Source organism: Pholcus phalangioides, unplaced genomic scaffold (assembly GCF_987345545.1).
Source record: "Pholcus phalangioides strain wild (caught in Gottingen) unplaced genomic scaffold, Ppha-v1.0 ptg000024l_1, whole genome shotgun sequence".
NCBI lineage: Eukaryota > Metazoa > Arthropoda > Arachnida > Araneae > Pholcidae > Pholcus > Pholcus phalangioides.
In genome coordinates this window covers 26,729,398-26,740,807 of record NW_028301616.1, presented here as the reverse complement: position 1 = coordinate 26,740,807, position 11,410 = coordinate 26,729,398, and the positions used below count along the sequence as shown (strand labels likewise).

Here is an 11,410-nt window from a genome sequence, read left to right as displayed (position 1 = left end):
ATTAAATTTGTAATTTTTTTGTAATATTTTATTAATTATATATATATATCCTAATTATTTTATTACATTTTATAAATACTTTATTGATTTTTTAGAATTTTTTTGATGAATTTAGTAATTCATGTAACAAATTTTAAGAATTAATTCATTTAATTATTAAGTTTTATTAAATTTTAGAATTACTTCATTAAATGTTTAAAATTATATTTATGTAATTTTAGAATTACGGTATTTTTAGAAACATTTTCAGGAATTTTTAGAATTATTTTCAGAAATTTTTAGAATTATTTTCAGAAATTTTTAGAATTATTTTCAGAAATTTTTAGAATTATTTCATTAAATTTCAAGAATTATTTCATTAAATTTCAAGAATTATTTCATTAAATTTCAAGAATTACTTCATTAAATTTTTAGAATTACTCTATTAAATGTTAGAGTTAGCTTTTTGCAAAAAAGTTTCAGAATAATGTTTAGAAATTTTTTGAAATGTTTTAATTCTATGAGAATATTAATTTGTCAGAACTGTTTCCGAAATTACTTTATGAAATATTTAAAATTATTTTTGAAATTACTTTATTGAATTTTTAGAGTCATTTTATTAATTTTTTTGGTTGGGGTGATGTAAAAATTTGAATTTTCGTTATTGAAATGGGTCAATCATCACACAACAGCAATTTCACTATATCTCTTATGATCATTCCTCATGTTTTTACCTTAAATTATAAAATGAACCGTAGATTTAAAATTTCTTTCGAACGCATTTTGTGAAACACCCTGTATACGATTAATTTAATAATTACGTAGAGTCGTGATAATTATTGATTAACACGCTTAAATTCATATAACATCGGCGGTATGCTAATGGAAGTATACACGTTTCTAAAAATGCACTGTCAATCGAGGAAACAGAGGTTACTCCATGAATAATGAATGCATGTCAATACGGAATGATACTTTTCTCTCCGTGATGATGATGATGATGTAATCATGAATTAAACGGAAGGGAAAAAAATCATGAATCAGAGCTAATTTTTCTAGTATTAAGTATCGGGTTCACGGCCGAACATGTCTGGGCACCTCCGTCATCAATTTTGATCTAATCATGATCAGGTGATGAAAAAAATGAGTATTTTTCTCTCATGATGACACATAACACATTCATTTTTCCTGCCCGTGTTCAGCAAATTTTTTTTTTTTACCTCTATTATCTGTCATAAAACACGCAAAAAACATGGAAATTCGGGAGGAAATAACTACACGATAACTGATGATAACTCAAAAAAACTGAGATAAACCGTATGGTTATCAGCCAATGACCAGTGAGAGAAAGACAAAAGTCTATGGTTCTTTTTTTATTTTGAAATCATAACCAGAAAAAAATTTGCATGACTATTAAAATACAGTAGAACCAGGGCCGTTTCAAGAGTACCATAGTTCTCCCGGGAAAGTAATATTCTGGAGCCCCTAGCTGAAAATGCCTGCTTTCAAATTCACATGCTTACTTTCGAAAATTGTAGTACTGAATTTCTCATTATCATAAGGCCTCCCCCCTCCCCATGTACGGCACCCGTGCCGTGTCCGAGAGGGTCCCTAGCAGTGAGACGGCCATGAGTAGAACCCCGCAATCTGAATCTATTAAGATCACCGGGGTTTATCCTTTTTGAACATGATTTTTTTTCCAAATATTCAAGTAACACAGATCCCGTAAATCCATGTCCCGTACTTTATTATTCCCCAGAGATATGGTATGTACAGTAAATAGCAGTAAATAGAGAGGGGGGAAGCTCTGGTTAGGGCCTTCTTAAGGCGATGTTCAGCCCAAGGGACCATCAATGCACGTGGGTCCTCAATTGCATCCTTCATTGCAAATGCCAATAACATCAACTGGAAGATAGAATGGGCTTTACCCTGAGATCCATAATGCTGTTGAAGATGACCTTTCACATAGAGCAAAACTTATTCTGGGATTTAATGCGTTTTTTTTCTTTTCTGCATTTTTTTTTTTTTTTCATTTTTTGCTGGTCTGCAAATTATTTATCCTCTTTATTGATTGAACCCTTATTATTTATTTATCCTCATTTTGCCAATCTTCAAATTATTTCTTCCATTTTTTGCCGGTCCGCAAATTATTTCTCCTGCATTCACAGTATCTTTACGGTCCGCAAATTATTTCTCGTATATTCACAGTATATTTCCGGACCCCAAATTATTTATCCCGATTATTTATTATTCATTATTTCTTCGGTTTTGACCGGACAGAAAATTATTTCTCCTATCCACAGTATTCTTCGCGAATCCCCAAATCATTTCTCTCATCCATTTAGTTTACGCCGGTCCGCAAAATTATTTCTCCCATTTATTTAGTTTTTGCCGGTACGCAAAATTATTTTAGTTTTTGCCGGCACAAAAAATGATTTCTCCCATTCATTTAGTTTTCGCAGGTACGCAAAATTATTTCTCCCATATTTCCGACACGGTTTTCAAAACTATCCAACCTCTTTCATCGGTCAGCACATGTAGAAAAGCTTAAAGAACACTGCTATAGTAGTGTATATTGAGGCTCGCACATATGCTTATACCGCGTACGAGAAATTGTGCCATTGATCATTGAGGAAAGAAAGGGCTTTCCATGATCCATATCCGTCAGGAACTTCATTTGATCGATCACAAATAATCATTCCTATGACCTTGATACTTCGTTAAACCACATAATAAAACCAGCAGCTGTGCAATATCGATCTCACATATCATTCATATTTCTAGTCATTTAGCTTCTCTCGATTAACTTTTGGACTTCCATATAGAAGAGCTTCTCTCTCTCTCGTCGTAGTTTAAATTGATATCATTAATTAAAAATTTATTAAATTGTTCTACAAAGATAAATTTTTAAAATGAAATTTAGCTTAGTTCTTCTTGCAAGTAAAATTCCGAGCCGTTTTCTCTCGGTATAAACTTCCAAATGCAATTTATTAATTAATATATCCATATAAAATATACTTCTCATTTTTCGTCGAGCAAATGCCTTCATAAATTTTTTGTGGTATTATATTATAGCGAAAATTAATTAAAGTTTTTGTATAGCTGCATGAGATTTTTTTTTCGATTTTTTTTACTTTTTTTGTATGAGAAATTTTATTTTAAAATGAAGCAAGCTTTTTGTTTCACATATTTGAGTTTAAAGAGAACTATTTAGTTCTCGTAGTGATTATTTCCGTTATTTTTTTATACAACGCTGTAATGGGCTCTAATGGTCAATGTAAAACTAATGGAATCTTTTAATGAAAATTTTTTAATTTAGGTGAAAAAATTTTAATGTAAAATTGGTGAAAAATAGATGATAAAGAAAGTTTTTATGTGAAATTGATGAGAATTTGGTGAAACAGAGGGAGAAATTTCATGTGAAGTTGGTCGAAATTTTGTGAAATTGATGAAAAATTTTGAATGTGAAGTTGATGGAAATTTTGTAAAAGCGATGAAATTAATGGAATTTTTTTTATTTTGTGAAAAATTTTGAATATTAAGTAAAGAAAAATTTTCGAAATTGATGAAACATTATTGGTGTGGAAGTGAAGAATATTTTTGGAAATTGAAAAAAAATTTTGAAATTGAGGAAAATTTTTAGAATTTGGTGAAACATTATTGATGTAAAAAGTATTCATGTGAAACTGATGAAAACGTATTCATGTGAAATTGATGAAAAAGTATTCATGTGAAATCGATGAAATATTATTAATGTAAAATTGATGTAAAAGTATTCATGCGAAATTGATGTAAAATTATTCATGCAAAATTGATGTAAATTATTCACGCAAAATTGATGTAAAATTATTCATGCGAAATTGACATAAAATTTTTTATGTGAAGTATGAAGTTGATGTAAAATTATTCATGTGAAATTGATGTAAAATTATTCATGCGAAATTAATGCAAAATTATTCATGTGAAATTGATGTAAAATTATTCATGCGAAATTGATGTAAAATTATTCATGCGAAATTGATGTAAAATTATTCATGCGAAATTGATGTAAAATTATTCATGCGAAATCTATGTAAAATTATTCATGTGAAGTATGAAATTGATGTAAAATTATTCATGTGAAGTATGAAATTGATGTAAAATTATTCATGTGAAGTATAAAATTGATGTAAAATTATTCATGTGAAGTATGAAATTGATGTAAAATTATTCATGTGAAGTATGAAATTGATGTAAAATTATTCATGTGAAATTGATGTGAAGTATGAAATTGATGTAAAATTATTCATGTGAAATTGATGTGAAATTTTTCATGTGAAATTGATGTGAAATTTTTCATGTGAAATTGATGTGAAATTTTTCATGTGAAATTGAACATATAAATCATTATAAATTCCATTCTTATGACCTTGACATTTCATTGACCTAAAGAAAATAAAAATCACCTTTTCAATATTGATTTTTTATGAATTTCTTCAATCTCTATCTAAATTTCATGATTAGATCAGCCGTTTTCAACATAGAATTTATACCTCCGATTACCAAAAAAATGTATCTGAAAAATAAAATTTATTGAATAAATTTCGTTCTTTTTCCGAATAAAATTCCGAGTTTTCTTTTTTTTTTATATAACTTTCAAATAAAATTCAAAATTAATAACTCTTTAAAAAAAAGCTCGATACATGGATTGAATAATTTCTGATTTCGGAATGTAATTTTCTACAGAGCATCCTTTGCATAACGTTAAGGAAGTTTCTGTACATATAATTTTTTCCGTATAAGCTGTTTTTCTACTTATTTTAATTATTAAGGTAAATTTTTCATTTTGAAGTGAAATTAAATTTTTTTTCCCATGCTTTCACATATCAAACTCAATATCAATAATTTCAATAATTTATTCCAGGGGAATAATGAAAAATACGAAATATCCATATTGATGATAACATCAAATTTTATACATTAAAAAAACTTTTTATTTATATAATGGACACTAATGATTAATAATGGTAAAAGTAATGAATAATTATCACTAATGAAAAAGTAATGGAAAAATCATAACAAATAATAAATATATTTGTATGACCTTTTATTGAAATTTAAAAAAAACTGCATATTGATCTGAAATCTTTATTTGCCTTTTTCTTTCTTAAATTTTCAAGTTAATGAATTTCAAATTCATTTAATAATTTTTCTAATGATTTTTTCCGATTTTCCTGAAAAAAAAAATTAGTAAAATTTAGTTCTCGTTTCAACTAAATTTCCGAAGCGCTTCCCTTTGATATAATTTCTAATACATAGATTTCTCCAATTTTTTAGAGCTAACTCCTTTATACATTTTCTGTGAATATTATGAAAAAATTACCGTATATATCCATACCAAAAAAATTGCCAATTTTTTTTCCCACGCTGTATGTAATCAAATTAAAGTTTTTTCAAGGTTTCACATATTTAACACATTATTAATATTAAATAATTTGACCCATTGAAATCAGATTAATGGTGATCCGTAAAATTTTCTTTCACTTACTGATGTAATGAAAAATTACGAATGTATTAATGATAAAATGATGAAATTATTGAGGAACAAATTAAAAATTACTGATGGAAAAATTACTAATGTGAATGCAATGAAGCATTACTGATAGCAAAATAATAAAAAATTACTTTAAAAATTAGTGATACAAAAGTAATGAAAAATTACTTTAAAAAATTACTGATGTAAAAGTAATGTAAAATTACTGTTGTAAAAATAATGAAAAATTGCTGAAATAAATTAATGAAAAATAACTGATGTAAATGCAATAAAAAATTACTTCAAAATATTACTGATGTAAAAATAATGAAAAATTACTGAAATAAAATAATGAAAAGTTACTGAAATAAAATAATGAAAAGTTACTGAAATAAAACAATGAAAAGTTACTGAAATAAAATAATGAAAAGTTACTGAAATAAAATAATGAAAAATGATTGATGCAAAAGTAATGAAAAATTACTGTTGTAAAAATAATGAAAATTACTATTGTAAAAATAATGAAAAATCACTGACGTAAATGTAATGAAAAATTAATTTAAAAAACTACTGATGCAAAAATAATGAAAAACTACTGATGTAAAAATGATTTCACTCATGAAAAATGAAAAAAGACAGACAAAAAATGTTTTTTTTGAAAACACAATTTTTTTTTGTTTTAATGAATGACTTCTAAGTGCTAAAAACATCAAACATCACAATAATCGCAAACAGAAATGAGCAAGAAAAGTTAATTTTCTTCGCTTTATAATGCCCTTTTCTGCATCCAACACCTCAGATTTGTATAAAAAAAAAAAGATTTTTTTCGTGTTTTTTTTTCCAATAATTATATGCACATGACTTCACACGAAACAACAAATGTAACATACACATGAATCATGATAAATTATTTCTCATCTTCTTTCTCCAAAAAAAAATGTGGGAGGCGACAATAATAATTAATAATAAATCACAACAAACAACAAGGCAATGACTCTCACATCCAGTCTCATTTTTCATATAAATTAAAAAATATATGTATATAATTATCATGAGCGGGAGAATATAATTATAATGAAACATTAATCACACAAAAAACATTTAAAAAAATTTTCATGAAAAATTTCAACACCGCTCATTTGAAAAAGAAAAATTTAATGACTAAAATAATTCCTTATGGTCAGATTTTAATTATTTAAAAAAAACATTTTAATTCAATTATTTAAAGAAAAATTTAAATTCAATAAAAAAAAAATTAAACTAAATTATTTAAAAAAATTTAAATTCACTTTTGACATAATGAAGTGATGAGTAATGATGATGATGGTATAGAAAATAATAATAGTGATGGTGGTAATAATAATAATAAAAAGTCATTGCACACGAATCTGCTATCACAATAAATTACGAGGGGGGAGAGGAGAAAGGTATACGTGTACATATGTATATAATATATATATGTATATATATAAAATGATAGCAAATAGTGCACCAAATGCTTCGTAATTGACACGATTCCTTGTTCTGTTTCCAAAAAAAAACAAATTTAAAAATTTTTTAAATTAAATTATTTAAAAAGAAGTAAACAGCACCCGTGTGACGAAATTGATTCATACATATACATACACACATATAATAATTTTTTTTTTTCTTCTTAAAAAGTTTGGCTCATACGTCAAAGTATTTCGGAAATATGTAAAAAAATTCACAACGTATAATAATAATTTTTCTTTTTTTTTATATCAACACAGCTCCTGCATTTTTTACGTCGATTACTATTTCTCTCAAAAAAAATTATTCTCTCTCAGTAAGAAAAATCAATTAAAAACTCTCAGTAAATATATAACATCGGAATTATCATATATATATATATATATATAATAATAATAATTAACAACACCCGCAATTAACTATTAAGAACATTTTTTTTTTCCTTCAAAAAAAATGTAATTATCAATTATCACACATGCGGGAGAAGAGATTTAAAAAAAAAATTGAATTTTTTTTTTTAAATCCGAAATAATAACCGAATAATTATTATTTTTTCTCCTTCAAATAAAAATAGGATTATCAGAAATTTTTTTTTTTTTTTGCTAGATAAGGAATGAATTATGTATATTTGATAATCTCAAAATATTTTTGTCGTTTAGAAAATAATTGAAAAAAGATATATTTTAGGTTAATTTACCGGGTTTTTTTGTTTTTGTTTTGTAGAGAATAATCCGGTGATTATGGATAATCCGATATATATATTTTTTCAGTCTATTGGAGATAACAATTTTAATGTCTATTGGAGTGGGAAAAAGTGTCAAATGTTCGTTTTTAGTTCTGTTTTTTTTTTGTTTTTTAGGGGATGGATACTCATCTCTCCAAGCACACACACGCGCGGATGGTCAACCGGACATCCGTCTTGTAAAAAAACAAGTAACGTAAAACGCGGTCCTTCACCACGTACTCGATGGCGTAGTACAAGAACACAGTACAGAAACTCAGGAACAGAGCACTACTAGAAGAAGAAGAGTCATCGCTCCTTCGGTCATCGTCATCATCGTGAGCGGTGACGACGATGGTACGTGGTGGTGGTGGATCTTTGACGCGCAACATCGGCGGCAGTTGCGGCAACGGCGGTAAAACACTGAGGGTTCTGTAGTAAAAGTACGTCGGTAACCGGCGGATAATGACAACGACGACACGATCACCACCGTCCTGGATTCGACGATCTAGGAGAGGAGGAGTAGGAGGAATGGACAACTGCGTTTCACATGTCCTGGAGTCCGTGGAAAGTGTCCATCTGCAGCGTCTTGGCCGCGAGTTCCGCGTCCACGTTGTCCGGTGAGACGCCGACATTGGCCAGGAGCGACTTCAGGACGTTGAGTTCTTTGGTGAGCAGCTCGACCCGCTTGCGCAGGAAATCGTTCTCGCGGACCAGCTCGGACACTTTGCGCTCGGTCTCGCGGCTCCGCTGCTTGGCCTTCTCCCGGGACTTGCGAACAGCGATGTTGTTCCTCTCCCGCCTCCTGCGGTACTCGTCCGAGCTCTTGTCCACGTTCTTCTTGGACTTGGAGTGCTTTCCGGATGGGGACGAGATGCTCAATGCCTTCATGGAGTTGCCGTTCTGGTGGCAGGACGACGACGACGCAGAGGAGGACCCCACGGACGATGCCGCACCCGGTCGGCCGAGGTTTGGCAGGTACGTACCCAGCACGTGCTGACCCAACTGGGCTGCGGCTCCGGATCCCTGACGATCCGTTATTTGGGAATAGGCGTAAATACTTGAGCCGTTCGGATACGACCTCTGACTACAGCTGCTCAAGTCGATGTGGTCGATGGGCTCTTGCTTTATGGAAAGGTTGGCTTCGGCACCGTACTGGTCTGTACCAAGCTTCGCTTGCTGGGGCATAGAGTACCTCAGGTACGAATTGCTCGGAACCTGACCCGCGTGCACGAGGTTCTGGTGCTGTCCCGGCGAAGCGCCACCGAACCCGTTCCTCTGGTGACTCTTGTTGCTCGTTTGCTGCTGCTGCTGCTGTTCGGCAAGAATGTCTGAGAAGAGGCTAGAAGACTCGTCCAGCGAGGCTCCCGGCTGGCCACTGTCAGGCCCGATGATAGTTTGCAGATCGAACGAAAGTTCCGGCGAGTTCAAGTCCGACAAGTCCGGCACGGATCCCTCACTTAAGTCGATGGTGGGGATCGGGTTCTTGGTTAGATTCAGCTTGGCTTTCAAATCGTCCACACTGGGGAACGCGGGATCATACATGTGAGGGGAGCTCATGCTCTGAGAGTAGCATGGCGACAAGTTACGTCGGTCCAGATCAAACCAGGTATGTGGAGTGGCCGTCTTGGGGGCGCAGTTACGAAGAGCACGCCCCGATAGGAACGCACGCTTCCACCGGTAATTATTAAGTGAGCAAAAGATGCTGCTACTGCTAACGGACGGATATTTTTCCTTCTCAGTAAGTCCGACGGAAGGGATAAAATGGAAACCAGAACCGAAATTGATGAAGAGGGGGAAGCAAACACACAAGAAAATCCACACTTCTTTTTTGTCTAATAATCCAAGAGGAGAGAGAAGACACGACCTCTCTCGTCGATGGTTGGAGGCAGAATGATTGCACCACAGCGGTGTAACACACACAACACCACTGCCTTATCTCGACGACGTAAGAAGAAAAATAATATTATTCAATCCAACACAATAACACGAGTCCTCTCTGGAAAAGAGACAACGTTTCACTCACGAGTTCTCACTCAGATCTGACGAGCAAGGTACTGCGCGCTTAGAGATAAAACACACGTCACTCTCACTCACTCGCGGAGCCGCGTCACCGCCTTCTCCACCGTGTATCCTTCCGACCCCTCTCAGCTGGGATCAACAGGTTCCGATCGAAATATTAATTCCCTGTTTGTTTCCAGCGTTAAATCTCAACAAGGACTATAACCACCACCTATTCATGTCATTAAAAAATTTTCCTTCCGTTTAATTCCTGTGAATTATTTTTTTAATGATTATTGTAATCGGGAACTATATTTTCTCTGGGTTTTACTTCTATCTAGTTCCTGGAACTGTTGCTTCTAAAAATGGGTCAGACGTCACTTCTGGGGATCGTGATTGGTCGGAGTCGGATTTGCCCACTGTGTTAGTCCGCGTTTGGATTTTTCTTCTCTTTTTCCTCTCGGAGTATGTACGTCATTTGGGACGCGGCTTTTGCCAAGATAATGAAGATCATCTCCGTGTTCTCTCTCGCCGGTAGTATCTGGTATGGGGAAGAAATTTCTCGAACGGTGTGCCGCGGCACTTTGAGTTGCCCGTGGGATATCTGAGAATAAAAATTGTGACAAAGTAACAGGGCTGAGATATATATATATACACCTAAACCGGTGTGTGTTGTGGAGAAATGTCTCTATAGGCACCGTAATTTAGGAAGAGAGCCTGATTTCTCCTCATGGGCACGTAGGACATATTCCTGAGGCTTCATACATTAGCTGACTAATCAGATGTCTTAACACTAATTTAACACGTTGGCCGCGCTTAATCGGTAACGTAGTGGTCCGCGTAGCACACTTTGAGAAATATTAGGAGTCGCAGATAACATTAGGGGATCTACAAGATAACTGTAAATATCTATTGAACGCTACATATTAGATGAAACATTTGAAAATAATAATAAATGTTTTTGTCATTTAAAACTTACGAGAGAAATTTAGGCTTGCTGTCTTAAGCTGTCTTCAGTGCATAAAAAAAAATATTTTATTTTTGTTCTTTTTCAAGCTCATAGACGACGCTAACTTCTTCAATGAAAGAGAAAAATCAAAAAATCTGCAAAAACGTCACATGACTCTATGCGACGCATTGAAATTAGAAATATGGTCACGTAAAGAACGAATTTGTGGCTTTTTGCAACAAATTAAAAGTTTGGAGTCAATAAAAATAAGGCCAGGACTTAAAATTCCTTCACAAGATTCGAAAAAAGCAACCAACAAGCCTATTGGTTATATTCGCTAGAATGTAACAGACGCGCTTATTGATTGCATTTTTTTCGTTTTACAAAAGAACTTTTATAAAATATCTTATAGTGCATTCAGTACACTATAAAGGTTTTGATAAAATACCTTTCAGGAAAGTTGATAAAAAACAATGAGCCTGTTAGTAAGGGCCGGCCCTGCATCGTGTAATATTTGCTAATTTAGAAATATAAAAATTCAGTAAAAACTAATGATACAATCGTTTCGTTTATCATTTACGGATCAACAGAGGCAAGTGAATTCAAATCAATCCGATCTGAACAGAATATAATGCATATTGGCATGGCATTCCTTCCCACAAGGGTAAGGCTGACATGGTTCCAGTCCAGAGACCCGAACAACTCAAGCCAACCTAAAGATCCTATGCTAAGTTAGTAGCTTCTATCGGCACCCCCC

The 11,410-nt window shown here is 32.6% G+C and overlaps 1 protein-coding gene across 1 annotated transcript; it reads right to left on the bottom strand.

Moving 5' to 3' along the window:
- Positions 1 to 7,743: 7,743 nt before the first annotated feature.
- Positions 7,744 to 9,758, bottom strand: LOC149069114 (uncharacterized). The gene has a single exon (XM_089250609.1). It carries the CDS (start codon positions 9,261 to 9,263, stop codon positions 8,250 to 8,252), a length of 1,014 nt encoding a protein of 337 aa, XP_089106735.1. The 5' UTR covers positions 9,264 to 9,758; the 3' UTR covers positions 7,744 to 8,249.
- Positions 9,759 to 11,410: the final 1,652 nt, after the last annotated feature.